The sequence below is a fragment of the Sorex fumeus genome, unplaced genomic scaffold (assembly GCF_029834395.1).
Source record: "Sorex fumeus unplaced genomic scaffold, SorFum_2.1 ptg000265l, whole genome shotgun sequence".
NCBI classification, from domain to species: domain Eukaryota; kingdom Metazoa; phylum Chordata; class Mammalia; order Eulipotyphla; family Soricidae; genus Sorex; species Sorex fumeus.
The window spans coordinates 875,101-892,195 of record NW_026606322.1 but is presented as its reverse complement, the minus strand read 5'-3'; the positions used below and the strand labels follow the sequence as shown (position 1 = coordinate 892,195).

Below are 17,095 nucleotides of genomic sequence, written 5' to 3'. Positions count from 1 at the left end.
TCATGAGGAGCAGGTGATTGAAAAGGGGCTGGCCGCAGGCCAGGAAGGTGCCTTAATCCCTGTCACTATCTCTTTGCCCTTGAATTCTATATTTTTAAGAGCATGTCCCCACCCACCTCCACAAGACAGCATCATCAGGCGTCACAAAACTCATATTTCCCTGTTGACTGCTCCACTCGGGGGTTTCATTTCTTCATCTGTAACTGGGCTTGGCTGAGGTCCCTGCCTCACATCATGTGTCTTGATGTATTTGCTTTTTCCTCATCTACCACTTCCTGCTGCTTATTTTCCCACCGTTGGCACCAAGAGAGAAGCCATCTCAGCCCTGGTGTGAGACACACAGGAAAGGGAAACTGAACAAGATGTTTGACTACATGGCGTGCAGCTGCCTCTGACTAGCAGGCCCAGCCATGAGTTCCTCTCCTCAGTCGGCCACAAGCCAGACCCTTTGTCCTCAGGCTGGCCTGTGAGGGATGAGGGTGCTGAGGAGACAAGCTCCCTTAGGCCAAAGCTGGCTGAGTTGCTTTCTGCTGAGCACCTTAAAGCTTGTTGAGTCCATGAATGTGAAATCTATGGATGGGTTCATCAATTACTTTACTAATTCGTGAACTAACAGTAGCTGTGTCACCTCTCATAATCAATGCTTGCTGCCCTCGCCTCTGGGGAGGTAAAGGTATGTGTGAACAATAACAGAAGTCAAAAGAGGGGAGGAACATTATCTTTTTCTGGAGAACATTATCCAGCAGGAACTCCTTCCCATTCTTCTTCTGATTATGTATATGACAAGTAACAACTACTTTGTCCCAGGTACTGCACCAACTGCTTTTTATTAACCATTTTTATTTAAATCAGTTAACAATTTAATATAAAAATAAATATCTTATTATGATTAGACATTTTACAAATGTGATAACAGAAGCTCAGAAAGGTTAAATGATTGGGTCAAGACTAAGAAAGCTGAAAAGTGGAAAAACTTGAATTCACACTCAGCAGTGCAATCTAGCCTTCTTGCTGAACTGTTTCTCCTAACTCTGGATAGTGTATCATCCATAAATCATAGAATTTGTTCCCTGCCGCAAGTTTGGTAGATAATGTCACTTTGCCCCCAGTACATCCCACCAGTATATCCTCCATCTTCCTTGAAGCTGAGATCTCAACTGTTTCTAAAACTTGAGCCCCAGCACTTCTTATCACAGTGGTAAGTCAAGCTCTTGAGACTTGATTGATTGGAAAGGGGAAAAAAGGCAGAGAAAATATTTTTCAGAAAATAATAAAGATATTGTTTTCTCCCAAACTTCCTGATACTACATATAGAAATTGGGTAAAATTGAGGAACACTATTAAAATCAGCGTAAGTGTCCCTCTTGTCCTTATGTAGCCTTTGCCATTGCTTTTTAGCAAAAGCTAAATGAAAAGATAACAATCAATTTTAAAACCTTCAATTCAATTCCCCCAAATGGCTTGAGGTGTTTTGTGGAATCAGTTCTCCCATTTGGGACAGTATAGATTTAAAGTAGGATAGGGAAATAGTGACACTTAATCAGAAGGTAAATTCACACATTATTAAAAAAAACATAGCAACCAAAAAAATTCATTAAAAATTTTATTATCATTAGGTAACACAGGGCTGGAGCGATAGCACAGCAGGTAGGGCGTTCGCCTTACAAGCGGCCAACATGGCCGACCCGAGTTCGATTCCTCTGCCCCTCTCGGAGAGCCCGGCAAGCTACCGAGAGTATCTGATATGCCAGACACAGTAACAACAAAGTCTCCAATGGAGATGTTACTGGGCCCGCTCGAGCAAATCGACGATCAACGGGAGGGCCTTTACCTTTTACCTTAGGTAACGTGGTTACTGTGGTGTTAAAATTTATGGCATTTGTGTACAAGTTACTGAGCCATATAACCACTAAAGAGCACATGACCCTCCAGGAATTGTCTCTATGTTACCTCCAGTCTTTTTTAAATAATGAAAAGTATATATTTGAATTTAATCTTTCTTCTCCAGCACACTTCTGTTTACTGGGCTGTTGAGCTGTGACCTGACTATGGCTGGCAGTCAAAGTGAGGACAGTTATGTGTTTGACCCAGATAATTCACAGCAAAAAAAATTCAGAGTTAAATAATTCATTCAATGAGTTATAAAATACTACAACGAATTAATTTTGGTTTACCTTCTATCTTCTTGCTGCTCCCCAATCTCTTTTCTGACCTCCCCTAGACAGGAAAATTAGATTCTGAAGTTGCTATCCTGTCCTTGAGGCTAAAATCTATTGGGAATATAAAGGTCTAAAGGGCAACTGACCTTGCAAAACAGATGACAACATGTGCTTTATATTTATAAGGAATTTCTAAACGCTACATACACACAGAGGTTCCATAACCATCAAGTTCTGTTTGCTGCTACCGCAACTGTTACATAATATTCCAAAGCTGGCGCTAAAGTGCCAACTAGAAATCAATTACTGTCTTGAGAAGATATAATCTTTCTAGTTTGATTTTTGATAGCTGTTCTCTTGCTGTTTGAGATTTCTCTGAGTCCCAGAACTTCCTGTTTCTCTTGAACATTTTCTCTGTTTCACTTTATCTATTTGGATTATTGGGGATATTCTTCACAAATTTGCCTTGCTCTTTTCTTTCTTTCTTTCCTTCTTTCTTTCTTCCTTCCTTCCTTCCTTCCTTCCTTCCTTCCTTCCTTCCTTCCTTCCTTTCTTCCTTTCTTTCTTTCTTTTCTCTCTCTCTCCTTCCTTCCTTCCTTCCTTCCTTCCTTCCAGCTGTGCTCAGGGCTTACTCCTGGCTCTGCACACCGATATCACTCCTGACAGTACTTGGGGGACCATATGGGGTACCAGGAATCAAACCCAGTTCAGGGTCATATAAGGCAAGTAACCAGTGGCCTGCCTATATTATCTTTCCTTTCAAACTATTTTTCTACATTTTATGGAAATGTTCACAGTCCCCCACTTTGCCGTTCCTACACCAGATTTTTGCAAGTTCCTACCTGGATGGTTACATGGACATTGGTTGTGGTAAATGTACACTGGTGAAGGGAAGGTGTTGGAATACTATATGAGTAAAACCCAATCATGAACAACTTTGTAACTGTGAATCTCATGGTGATTCAATTTAAAAAAAAAGTAGAAATTGTAGGAGAGAGGGAGATTCCAATGGCAAACTACTTTGAGAAGAAACAAGAGTTTGAGAGGCTGTGGGCTAATTTTCTTGATGAGAGGAGATACTAATACCATTTAAGACTATGAAACTCAGTATTTTTACCCCTCTATACTGTTTCTATTTAAAAGCATTCATGGTTAGGGATGTAGCTCAGCAGGAGAGCACTTGAGGCCCTGAGTTTTATCCTGTCCACTTCCAAAAAAACTGTAATAGAAAGTGTTCAACTCCTTCTACTCTGTAGAAGTCGTTTTCCTTGTCATTACAACAAAGTACTACATAAAAAGTAATAAAAGTTATAGGTAGTATTATCATAGTATATATGAAAATTCTTAACATGTTTTATTCAATACTATTGCATATATTCTTCTAAGGTTTCTAAATACTTGTTTTTCTAATGCTTAAAGTTATTTTGAAAAATAATACTTTTTAAAATATTAAATTAAAATATTACAATTCACTTTCTTTTTTGTGTGTCTTATTCATTTGGAAATTATTGTCCCATTTTCTTTATATTACGGTTGATTAGTAGCTTTCAGACTGTTATTGTTTTATAGGCATTTGTTCTTTTTTCAAAGAATGAAAAGAATGTATTTTATTTTTCTTTATAAGGTATTCTTTACATTCAGCAACCTCACCACAATATTTGTAGATATAGATTTACTTTTATTTATATTGATTGGTTTTTATAATATATTTTGTTGTAAAAACTCACATAGTTCTCTATTTTGGATATTAACAATCTTCATCTCTACAAATATTATTATTTCTTTTATTCTCTTCTTTCAGAGGTTACTAGAAAACTATTCTTTTTTAATTTGAAAAAATTTATTTTTTAATTGTATCACCATAAAATACACAGTTACAACTACTTTTCAATTTATTTTTTTCTCTGGGCAACATAACTATCAAGAACAGTGGGATCAGCATTAATTCCCACAATAAGAGGGACTTCTCACTATTGAGGGAGCCCCCCTACTAAAAGAAGACTCCTACAGTTTTACAGCTCAGGGTTGGTTGAGAGAGAAGAATGAGGGTGAAGGACTGGGAGTGGAAATTCCTAATCAACATGAAGAAAAGTACCTTTAAGTTTCTTCCTCCTTCCCAATATAAGGAGGTCTCAACTGAGACATCTGAAGTTCTCTGTCCTAGGCCCCCAGTAAATACAGGAATTACTTACCTATGAATGTAAATATGGGAGAGAGCATCACCAACTGGAAACTTGAGTCTGTGACTGCTTCAGAAACTGCCTTGCATTAAGGTCTTTGCACAAAAATCTGTCACAAAGAGGAAAGTTTCTCACCAGAAACTGTCAGGACTCTCTAATTGGCCTAAAAATTCACACGAATACTTTTAACTAGGCGCTATAAGCCTTAGGAGAGATGTCCAGTAACCAAATATAGCATATTAAGTCAAATCATCTTAATAAATACTGTTATTTTAAAGTCATTACAAGGAACAGAGATTGACAAGAATGCTATCTTCACCTGTATGGTCATAGGAAAATACCTAGGAGGTAGCATGGTGAGAGACCTGTATGAATGGAAGGAATAACTATGAGATTATCTGGAGAAAGAGTCTTCTAGGTAGAAGGATACATTAAAGGAAGGGGGAAGAATGGTAAGTAGACACGCAGCACAGAGGCCGAATTTAATGTGATGGGAAATGATAGATTTGTGATGTTACCAGGTTGAAAGATCGAACTACACTATCCAGGAAAACTCAATCGTTAAGTTATAAGGACAAATACAGAGAACAAAAGTAGAATGTCAGGGTGAATTCTATGCAACGGGGCAAGTTTAATGACTTTTCTAGAAATATACTATAACTGTGCATATGCTAGCTATTACACATGCATAACTGTTTACAGTTAAATTAGTTAAACGTAAATAAGAATAAAAACATATGAGCCAGAGAGATAGTACAGGGGCTAAGACTCTTACTTTGCCTTCTGATGATCCAAATTTGATCTCTGGCACCTGCATATAGTCCCTCAAGCACAAGGAGTGATTACTGGGGACAGACTCAAGAGTAAGCCCTGAGTTTTTCAGCATTCTGCCTCTCTCCCCCCGAAAAAAAAATAATTTAAATGTTGTTCACCAGTCACATTAACTACTTACCAAATATTCAGTGCCACAGTGATTGGTGGTTACCATATAGAAACATTTTCATCATTCCAGAGTTCTGTAATGAAGTATAGGATCTAGACTATGGTATGCTGAGAGTTTGCTATAGTCAAAGAACAGAGGTAGGCGGGGTGATCGAGAGTAAATTTTGTAGGAAAATATCCTCATATCTTTCAAACAGAGATAAATACATTGAGGTTTAAGATTCACTATTCTTGGCGTTAAAGTCTAGATTTATGTCATAGGAGAGAGAATTGCTAAAGATTTGAAAGTGGGGTTGAAGAGTAGGACATACCTGGCTGTGTTGAGGGTTTACTCCCAACTCTATTCAGGGATCACTCCTGGTGATGCTCAAGATACCATGTGAAGTGCAAGGGATTGAACCAGTATCAACCACACAAGGCAAGTACCCTAAACACTGAACTGTCTCTCTGGCTCAATGAACAAAGACTTTGAAGAGAAGAAAATAAGAAAACACTCTCAGGCAAATTTCTCAGTAAACTTATCCATATTGATGTCTCCAAAACTGGTAGCAATAACTGACTGAAAAGAAATATTTTGCATCTAGTGCTGAAATCCTCAGTACATAAGGAAGTAGGGACAAATGATAGTAGCTAACAGCAATGAGAGAGAGAGAGACATCTCAAAAGGAGAAAGAATTTTATTCAACATCCCTGTGAAGTGTGATAAAATAAGTAATAGCTAAGAGAAAGTAACCATCCTAAGAAGTCAGATTTCAAGGAAAGCATACCCTGTGGGAAATCTTTTCTTTTTTTTTTTTGTTTGAGGGCCACACCAGGTGGTGCTCAGGGCTTACTCCTGTCTCTGCACTCAAGGATCACTCCTGGCAAGGCTCGTGGGACCATATGTGGTAGCAGGGATCAAATTCAGAGTAGCCACGTGCAAGTTAAGAGTCCTACATATTTTATCATCTCTCAGGCTGCCATTGTGGAAAATCTTTTGGGGAAAATATAGAGAAAATGGAAAAGTTCATTATAATAAAATTAGACTTCCTAAGGACCTGGTAAGACTTTGTACGACATTAAACAAAACTAAGAAAATTCAAGAATGTAGAGAAACAGAATAACACTAAGAGAATGAATTTAGACTAGTGATCCCCAAGACTGAAGTTCAAGGTAGGGTACGATATCTCACAAGGTTATCAGACTATAGTTTTTGTGTGACATTTGAGCAATAATTTCAAACAGAGAGGTATCTTTTGGAACAAATTCTTGAGCTGATTAGAAATGTACCCAGATGGATTCTAACACTTAGCTCCAAACATCATCATAGCAATCTATGCTCAGTACATCTTGGTTATTTTTTACTATCTAAATGCTCGGGATGACAATCAATGCTTACCCACCAGTAGTGTCATAGTTAGTCTCGTGCTTGGGTGCTCTAAAGTCTGGGTTTAGAATAGGAAAGGTGGCTTGCCCAGTAACCTGTGCTTCTCTCTTGGACGTGTGTCTTGCTTGCTTGTCTCTGTCTCTTTGCTGGCTGGCTGGCTTGCCCTCTCAAGGCCACGTTCGCCATTGAACACACGTCTGCACGGCTCTTTCTCCTTTTTGTTCAACCTAGAGAAGCCCTTGTTCTCTCTTGAACGTGTGTTTCCTCTTTTTCTCTCCCCTCACATCTTTCCAAGAAAATTTTGTCTGCTTCACTATAAAAATAAATAAATAAATATGAAAAATGAATAGGGGAAGCTTTGAAGATGTTTAGAGAAAACAGATCTTGAACTTACTCTTCCCCAAATAGTCAGAAAGGGATTAGCATGCAGAGCTCTGAGTCATAGTAGGGAAGCCAGTTGTTGGTGAGGAGCTCTGGAGTGTAAATTGTGAAATACTTTCAGTTCCACTCAAAATGGGTTTCAGAGTGATGTTCAACCCAGGGAGGGAGCGGGGGTGGGCTTGAGAGTGAAGGCTGGAAATACATGTGTTTTATCATTACTTTCTCTGCTCTACTCTAGAGCAGCAGTGATTTTCTAGTACAGTTTTTCAGACTGATGTCCTGCTGATTTGCAGATTCTCGCTCAAGAGGCCTTTGATAGGGTCAGAGCAGCGTTGAGAGTCCCTAGGTAAAGCAGCACCTTCAGGTCACAGGTCACACTCATCTTAGTGGCTGAGAAGGGGGCAATAGAATGGGTGGAAGAAAAAAGGCCTTATTATGCTGTGAGAAGGAGCTTGGATCACACAAGTTGGAAGCATTTTAAATGAAGACAGTGAGAGGGAAGGAGAGAAGTACTATGAGGCTCTGCAGAAAAGACAACTGTAAATCAAGAAAACACTGGACAGGACAGAACTGAGGTTATAAAGGCATGTGAATGGGGGTTGAAAAGGCAGAATTGTGGATAGGAAGGAATCTATGAACAGCGGACTCTGGTGGAGGAGTGTTAGCACCAACCAAAGTTTTATAGGAGGTCATCACTGACATAATGTACAACTTAAATCAGCATCCAAATCTTCTCACAGAGGTATGGGATTATTATAAATTTTGGAACCACTTTACTCTCCATTAAGCATAGACTGGTTTTACAATAGAAGTCAGTGGTGGGTGTAGTTTGGTAATATTGTACCCCTAAAAGCTATAAAGACATATATTCTTGTAAACCAATGTTACCTCAATTAAAAAGGAGAGACAGAAGTAAATGATGAAGTCATTTTAAGATCCTGAGCCCACAACTGACTACTGAGCAATAATAGTTCACTCCTAACTGTCAGAATTTTCATCTGGGCATTTGGTATCTCTATTATGTCATTTACCCTATGGCAGATAAAACCACAATGAGTTTCCCCAAAGGTAGTTTCTAGATATGTTTACAGTAGGTGGCACTCTTGCACTGTTATTCAGTGTTTAGCAAAGGTGTAGCAGCAGAAGTTTCATGATGACCTTGTAAGGTGATTACTAATACAGCAAATCCTCCGCTCCTGCTTGGGTAACCAGATAGATTTTTCTACCTCTGGTTAATAATGTAAGAGTGCATCCTATATATATATCATTTCATATATATATGATGCTGCATGTTATACTTTCCATTTTTTTCCTTGGTTTTAGTGAGTGTAATGCAGCTGGCAGAGATTCAAACTCATGTCAGCCTTTACTAATGCTTGGAATTCCCTTAAAAGATCCCTGAATTGGGGCTGGAGAGATAGCACAGCGGCTAGGGCATTTGCCTTGCATGCAGCCTACCCGGATTCGATTCCCAGCATCCCATATGGTCCCCTGAGCACCGCCAGAAGTAACTCCTGAGTGCAGAGCCAGGAGTAACCCTGTGCATCGCCAGATATGACCCAAAAAGCAAAAAAAAAAAAAATCCCTGAATTATGTGTTCTCACTGGACCAGTGTATAAACAGTTCCGTTTTGCCAAGTGCATGCCACTGTTGATCCTCCTACTCCCTCTTATAAGAAAAACCCATTATCAAAATGTGTAATTACTCCAAACACTTTCCCTAAGAGTACCTAGAACTCCTTTCACCTCACACAATAGTCAACTTCCCTGTTCCTCCTTAATGTAAATTCTTTTACCACAATTATGAATGATGTAGCTTTATTTAGATAACACACAAAAAAAAACTTCCCCCAAACTGGCATTTAATTTCATATTAATTAAGAAACAGCATTTCCCTCCAAAACGACTACGTGATTTACTGGCCAAGTATTAAGTATTTCTGTGACCCAGGGTAAATCCTGCAAAATTTCCATCATTAGCTACAGTGATAGACTAAGGTGGCCCATATCTGTTTCACCAATTCCAGTGTTGAAAACCTTTCTCTGAATTCTGCCAAGTTGTAAAAATTTTAGGGGCAACGCAAATTGGAAAGAGCATGTTTGTGGTACCAGGTATTTCCCCAATATTCCTAAAGCACATCTTCACCTTTCTACCTCTGATTCATTTCCAGAATTTCATTCATATGCTTTACATGGTCTCAGGCTATCACAATTCGAAAACAATCACCATATTTGTCCAATTCTCTTTTTGATTCATAAGACAGCTTAGAGGTTACCGAGGATAGAGACTTTGGTTGATTGCCATTTCCAAATAGATTTATTAGTTTATTTGCTTATTTACTTTTCTAGTGGATACACTTAGCAGTGGTAGAAGAGACAGAACCTCTCCTCATAGAGACTGGCTCAAATATCTGTAGTGCTTGGGGGGCCCCAGGGGGCCCTCAGTACTGGGGATTAAACTCAAAATCCTGTACTTACTAAGCATGTATCTTTGGCTTGGTATAATACTTGTCCTATTTTATCTTTGGCTTGGTATTATCCTTGTCCTATTTTATATCATTGGACTAGTTAACTATGGAACTACCGGTTATTAAGATAACTCTATAAAGATAACTGTTTGAATTTCAAAGATCATATATAATGTGATCCCTAACTACTAAGACATAATGAAAGGGGAAGAATAATTTAATTTGTCCTCATTATCAGAAAGCTTTTCATTACAGCAGGCCAAGGAATAATAAAGAAAGATTTTTTTAATGGTGTAGAGGTAACTTCTACGCCATGGGTTAACTGTTATGGAACTCATAACATCTATAGTGAAAACTATCAACTTTAACATTATCAAAGGTAATAGCTGGACAAATAAGTTTTCCTTCTACTGGGATTTAAATTCACAAAACCATTAAGACTAGGAAATGCCTCAGAATATTTGTCCACCCTTTCATTAAACAGATAAGAAAACCAATAATCAGAGCAGCTGCAATTTGTACACCACACAATTGGTAAGCAGTGCAATGAAGGTCAAAGCCCCATTCTCTTGGACCCAGAGATGCAACTCGGTGGCAGAGGGCTTGCATTTGCTGTGCGCATGTGTGAGGCAAAGAACTCAATTGCCAGTATCGACCCATGTTGCAGCAGAATATGTGATCTCACTGACTCTACTACTGTGATCCTCAGCACCACAACCAAGTGTATGACCCCTAAGACACAACAATAACAAAATAAAGGAAAACTGGAGAGTTCCATTCTTTAGATGCTGTGATAGACACAGTTTGAATTTAACAGGTACATCTTCAGTAGCTTTACTTGGTGAAAAAGCTCTGGGTATTATGGAAAAAAATTAAAATATGGTTGCCTGTGTATATTTGTGTTTTCTCCTCTTTTATATCCTCTCCTAAGCTCTATATTTCCTTTCTTTAGGTATTTTTGGCACCATGACAAGTCTGGTTTATTTCAATGAGACGGGAGAACTGTCCTGTCACTTTCCAAACCCCCAGAATTTAAGCTGGAATGAACTAGTAATGTTTTGGCAGGATCAGGATAAGCTGGTTCTGTTTGACCTCTACCAAGGCACTGAGCAACCGAGGTCTGTCAATTCCAAATATAAGGGTCGCACAAGCTTCGACCGGGACAGCTGGAACCTGAAACTTCACAACGTTCAAATCCAAGACAAGGGCACATATTCATGTTTTATCCATCATAAAAAACCTGAAGGAATGCTCCCCCTCTTCCAGATGAACTCAGAGCTATCAGTGCGTGGTATGTAGTCAATGGCATGTTCATATGTTTTCTCATATTAGACTATAATCAACAGAGAAACTTTGGTAAGGACATGAAGGGACTTCAGAAGAAGGCAGAGAACAGTTATTTCTGGAGAGTTCATTTGAAGGGACATAGGATTTGAGTGCAGGGAACCAAAAAATCCTTTGTACTTTTTATAATTGCTTCTGAAGGATCAGTTGAAAACTGTGTTATGGCAAAATAGAACCAACTGAGCAAAGGGCTAAGTAATTTAAGCATCACTATTTCTGTAACCATATAGGATTCAAATATCTTTTACATTCATTTTCTGCTTTGGCTAAGACTTCTTACCCAATAAATCCTTGCCTGAAGCTCCTAGCAAAGCTGACAGCTAATTGATTTGGGTTTTTTCTTCAAGCTCTTAGATGATATGTATGAATTATTAGTTGCCCATCCGTGAGTCTTGTAGACAGAAGGAAGTAAGCCAATTCAAGTAGCCCATAAACTGGCAAACTAGCAACTCTTTTTCTAGACATTTGTAAATGTTACTACAAATTTTTTTTGGTTATAATATAGTAATTTTTCATGTTGCTGCATACTTTGGTTAATTTTAACATACAGAAATGTATGTTATGCCAAGTATTAATCAATAGGATAAAAAATGGGATTACATAAATAAGTAGGTTTTAAAACTGGCTTCTTTTATTCAAAATATTATTTTGGGTCCTGTAGGATACAGTAAAGCTTGCCAGATTTAGAAGAAAATGATTGAAGTTATGTTCCTACTAGGTACAAACTGATGCATGTATCAAATGTCTATTACTTCTTATTTAACAGAGAAGATTATTATTTACTTACTTAACCAAAGGAAAGATATTAGGTTATTTTGTGTTTGGGATTATTATGAATATAACTGCTGTAAACATGAACAGTTTGTTCCTTTTTTCTTTTTATTCTTTATTTCTTATTTTTGTTTTGGGGAACTAATCTGGTGGTGCTCAGTGATTAATACTGACTCTGTTCTCAGAGATCACTCCTGGAGAGATTTGAGGGACCATTTTGTTGTGCCCGGGATTCAACTCGGGTCAGCCACATGCAAAACAAGTGCCCTCCACACTGCACTATCTCTCTGGCCCCTGAAAAAATTTTTTGTGTGAGTGTAGGTTTTGATTTAGGTAGTTACCTGGCTATAGAATTACTAGATGCAGATTAATTTTTGGCAAAGCTAGAAATCACAGATCAATTTCAACAGAGACAGAATTAGAAACAGAATGAGGTATTGCTTTCTTTAAGCACTGTGTAATTCAAAGTTGGCCGCAGGACTTCGGTGACATTTAGCCAAGTGCTAGATCAATGTTTTAGATGTACAGCCAGATACCACTGGGAAAAACAGTGTTTCAGGTGGAACACAGACAATAATTTTTAAAAACAGCTTTATTTTAAAAGCTGTTTTTAAAAAGACTTAGTACAGCTTTATTTTAAAATAAAGCTGTTTTTAAAAAGACTTTTTAAAAAATATACATAATTTTTTCAACTTATAATTTCATAGATACTGCTGAGATATGAGGCTACAGTATGATATGATATCTACAGATCTACAGATCACGTATAGGACAAGCAAATGTTTACATAGAACATTTATTTACCAAAACTTGTGAAGATAGCATGCAAACCACTGTATTTTTAGGAACAATATATTCAATAATAAATTTTTAGTATATAGAACCTGAAGGCTACCTACTAATTATAGGAGAAAATTTGAAATTTGGTTGACTGAAAGGGGTAGGCGCCAGTGATCTACTAATAAAAATCTGAATAGGCAGGGACTGCAGAGATAGTGCAGAAGATAAGTGTTTGCCTGTATACAGCTGACCGAGGTTTGATCCCCAGAACCACAGACGGTCCCCTTAGTACTGCTGGAATGATCCTTGAGTGAGAAGTAGTGAATAACCCGTGGACACAGCTGGATATTGTCCCTTCCCCACCATAAGAAAAATATCTGAATGCCAAACTAAAGTCAGGAATACTTTTTAATACCATATATTCTTTCTAAAAACATCTGAGTTTGATCATTATAAGATAGAATGGAAACACAAGTACTGTCCAAAACCAGTATTCTGAATTTTTTAGACAGAACCCAAAACCTACACCCACTTACTTCCCATCACCCTGTTTAGGTAGAAACCAAAATATGACCCAGAGCATACCACTACTAACTCTTTCTGTTGGGACATTTCCCTCAATTTGACCCTTTCTGCTCGCTAGCCTGGAAAGCAAAATGTGCTCCATGGATACTGGGTCCTAAAGTCAGAACACTTCTCTAGCTAACTTCCTAGAACAGAAGCTTTAAAAACTTTGTAACACAGTTTCAATACTCCTGTTGCTCAAATTCCCCACTGCCCCCTCTCCCCCACCCCATCCCACATGTACACACAAATACTCACACATGGACAGAGAGATAGTACAGGAGTTAAGTCTACTTGCACGCAGCTAACATTATTTCAGTACCCAACACCGTATGGCCCCCTGAGTACTACCAGAAGTGATCCCTGAGCACAGAGTCAAGAGTAATCTCTGAGCATTGTTTCGTGTGTCTCAAAAGCCAAAAATTAGATGAGTTTAGCCCTATATTGTAGACATCCCAAATTCTCAGGTGTGCCTCCTTGAGCTCCTAGAACAGATACCTCATTATTTTTATTCTCCTCTGAATGTATTAACGTTTAGACTAATTTCTTTTTTGTGATCTCTCTATTCTGCTTTCAGCTAACTTCAGTCAACCTGAAATAACACCAATTTCTAATAGAACAGAACATTCTGACACTGTAAATTTGACCTGCTCATCTACACATGGCTACCCAGAACCAACCAGGATGTGGTTTTTAATAGAACCAGGGAACATATCTATGTATAACAATGCTGTCATGAAGAAATCTCAAAATAATGTCACAAAACTATACACCGTTTCTATCAGCGCATCTTTCCCCATTGGAAAAGACCACGTGGACGTCTTCTGTGTCCTGCAGCATGATGAAATGACAGCAGAGCTTCGCTCCCTCCCTTACAAAATAGGTAAAAATGCTTCTCAAGACCATTCCTTCTGCTGAGTGTTGTAGGTAAATGGTTAAGAAAGCTTATGCAATGTCACCAAGTTTCCATAACCTCAAACTGAACCGTTTTATGCAACTTCTAAAAAGAACCACACGGCGGACTCCTGCTTCATCTGAGCTTTGCCGGGTTCTAGATACTGTAACTATGCTCCACTTAAGGAAGCATGCTGGCAGCCCTGAAGCAGACCCTGTTTTTGGAGGGTTATCTCTGGATAGAAGATTCTGAAGTTTAAGTTAAAAAATGCAAGATATCTCCAGGCTAAAATCTTCCATTTATTAAACACAGACACACAAACAACACCCCCTCCTCCCAAGCATGCATTTTCACAAATAGCACTTTTATGAGCTGGGCACCATTCTAGACATTATTGGTTGTGGAAATGGGATATGTTCTCTGTTCTCAAAGACCTTCCTACAGAATCAGAACTCCATGAAGTACATGCATGAAAAACAGGATGTCAAAAAAAGTAAATTGTAATCTAAATCATATCCCATCAAATATATGGAGTCTAACTTATATCTAAAACTATGTTACTAAATTTAAGGTCAGAGTGACTTACAATCAGTTATATTGACATTCTGAGATTGAAATTCAGAGAAAGCTTCAAAAAAGGATGTCGACTTTACAACACCATAAAAGAAATCACTGAATTTAATAAGTGCAAGGGAAATACGATAGGTCTTTATACTTTCTAAGCAGCATGAAGACAGTATGAGCAGTATGAGAGAGCCTCTAGTCTTAACAGATAACCGTCACGAATGAGCAGTATTCGACATGTGCACTGGGAGGGGTGGGGAGCATCAGTACAGATGAATCCAGGAGAAGGTTAGAAATGTTAATTCCTGTGGCGTAATGGCTGTTATATGGAGCCCAGTGCAGCTGCAGGACAAGTGTTTCAAATACGTACTATCCGCTATTAGGAGCTTGCCATTTTAAAACTGCAGCCTCATCCTGGTGGGAACACACCCATATCTAAGACCTTTTTTTGAGGAGTAGAAACTTCAAAGTTCAGCCCTGGAATAAATGTGTTCTGCAAACAGGCCCAACCTGCTCCCCACCCCCATATCTATAAAAGTTTTCCCCATCACCCCTAGCAAGTCTGTTTTATTTACCTCTTAGAAACTTTGCAGTTCCCACTTGAGAAGTGAATCCCAAATTTCTTTTTTAAAAAAATTCTATTTATTTATTAGTGAAACACCATGAAGTACAGTTGTAGACTTACAAACTTTTGTGCTTGGGTTTCATTTATACAATGATCAGGTACCCAACCCTCCACCAATGCCCATTCCCCACCACCAATGAACCCAGTAGCCCTCCCATCCCCCACCCCCTCCATCCCGCCCCACCTCTGTGACAGGGCATTCCCTTTTGCTCTCTCTTTCCTTTAGACTGTTGTGGTTTGCAATAGAGGTATTGAGAGGCCATCATGTTTGATCTATAGTCTACTTTCAGCACACATCTCGCATCCCGAGCGAGTCTTCCAAACACCCTTTACTTGGTGTTCCCTTCTCTATCTGAGCTGCCTTTTCCCCCAGCATGTATGTGCTGCCGGCTTCTATGCTGTGGAGCAGACCTGCTGGTACTTATCTCAACTATTCTTGGGTGTTCATCTCCCATTCTGTTACTTTATATTCCCCAGATGAGTGCAATCTTTCTATGTCTGTCCCTCTCTTTCTGACTCATTTCACTTAGCATGATAATTTCCATGTTCCTAGGAGTTAGTTGATCCTGCTCCTGATTCCTCAAGGCATAGACAGCTAACAAAATTTTTCTAATTTGCAGAACTTGCTGCAAACCAGGCAGGAGCAAATATGCTGTGATAACATTTGGGGAAAAAAATCTGGAGCTAAGGGTTTCATCAGGAGCCTGTCATATCTGTCTGGTTGAAAGGTGACTGGGGCCTGATCTAATGATGCTAGTATATGGAGAAATAAGGAAAAGGACAGGGGCTCACTCCCTCTGCAGCTGAGGCTTCAGGACACTACAGAGTTGATGTACATGCTAAGTCCCAGGTACCTTGCTCAGGTTCCAGAATAAGACCCTTTTCTTCTAGGTCATTGTCCTTGCCACCACAGCTTCCAGGAAGGAAAAGGAGCTTTTCCTAGGCACTTGCCTCAAGTACTGACCTGGATCTGTTGGCTGTTGAGACCCTGAGACTGGGACCTGTATGATATTTCTTTCTTTTTACCTCCAAAATAAATAAAGAAATCAGAACACATTTTATAAAACTAAAAATTAAAGAATAATACCAAAATAAGGGATGAACTGATGCATGAAAATTTTTACTCTTTTGCTGAACAGGTTAAATAAAAATGTATATTCAGACTAGGGATGTGGCTCGTGGCAGAGTGCAATGCCTCACTGGTTTCAGTTCTTAGCACTCTCAGAAGGAAGCCCAAATGGCTCAGTATCCCAGATTGTACTTCAGTACTCTGGCACAGACACTCACGTCCATCTAGCCCCACAATAGCCATCATGGATTTCTGGTTCTTCTCACAGTGGAGCCATGGGGAGAGACTTGCATGAAAATAAATATGGGGCTGGAGTGATAGCACAGTGGGTAGGGCATTTGCCTTGCATGCAGCCGACCCTGGTTCAATTCCCAGCATCCCATATGGTCCCTGAGCACTCCCAGGAGTAATTCCTGAGGGCAGCACCAGAAGTAACCCCTGTGCATGGCCAGGTGTGACCCAAGAAGCAAAAAAAAAAAAATAGCATTAATTATAAAGTTTTTAGAATAAACCTTCATGGCTCATTTAAATGTGTGATCATTTCTAGATCCAGTTTCACTCCCACCTGACCAAGAATTTCCCCCCTGGATTTTGGCTGTAATTGTAATTTTTGCTGTTGTGCCTCTGATGGTATATCTAATACTAAAGAAAAATAAGAAGAAGCCTGGCCCCTCTTGTGAACGTGGTGAGTCAAACTTGTTCTTTTCACACACTGCCATTTTGCAGATACTTCTTGCTCAATGAGTGTTGAGTAGAAAAGATTTTCTCTCATGTCATGGGTCTGACATCTGATAATTGCTTCTCTGAATGTCTAGGAAAGGGATTATTTCTAACCTAGTCAGTCAATGAACATCCAATCTCCAGACTGTCTTTTATTCATTGTTTTACCGACCTCACTTCATGAGGTGAAAGAAATTTCATCGAAAAAGAAATTTAAAAAAAAGAAACTTACTGTGAGAGTTGAAAGAAATTTAATGGTAAGGACATTT

The 17,095-nt window shown here is 38.9% G+C and overlaps 1 protein-coding gene across 1 annotated transcript in view; it reads left to right on the top strand.

Moving 5' to 3' along the window:
- Positions 1 to 17,095, top strand: part of CD86 (CD86 molecule) — a 52,462-nt gene that overhangs the window by 21,226 nt on the left and 14,141 nt on the right. Inside the window, exons 3-5 of the mRNA XM_056109433.1 lie at positions 10,447 to 10,785; positions 13,531 to 13,836; positions 16,654 to 16,791. Coding sequence (XP_055965408.1) covers positions 10,447 to 10,785; positions 13,531 to 13,836; positions 16,654 to 16,791 — 783 coding nt within the window. The remainder of the gene's footprint in view (positions 1 to 10,446; positions 10,786 to 13,530; positions 13,837 to 16,653; positions 16,792 to 17,095) is intronic.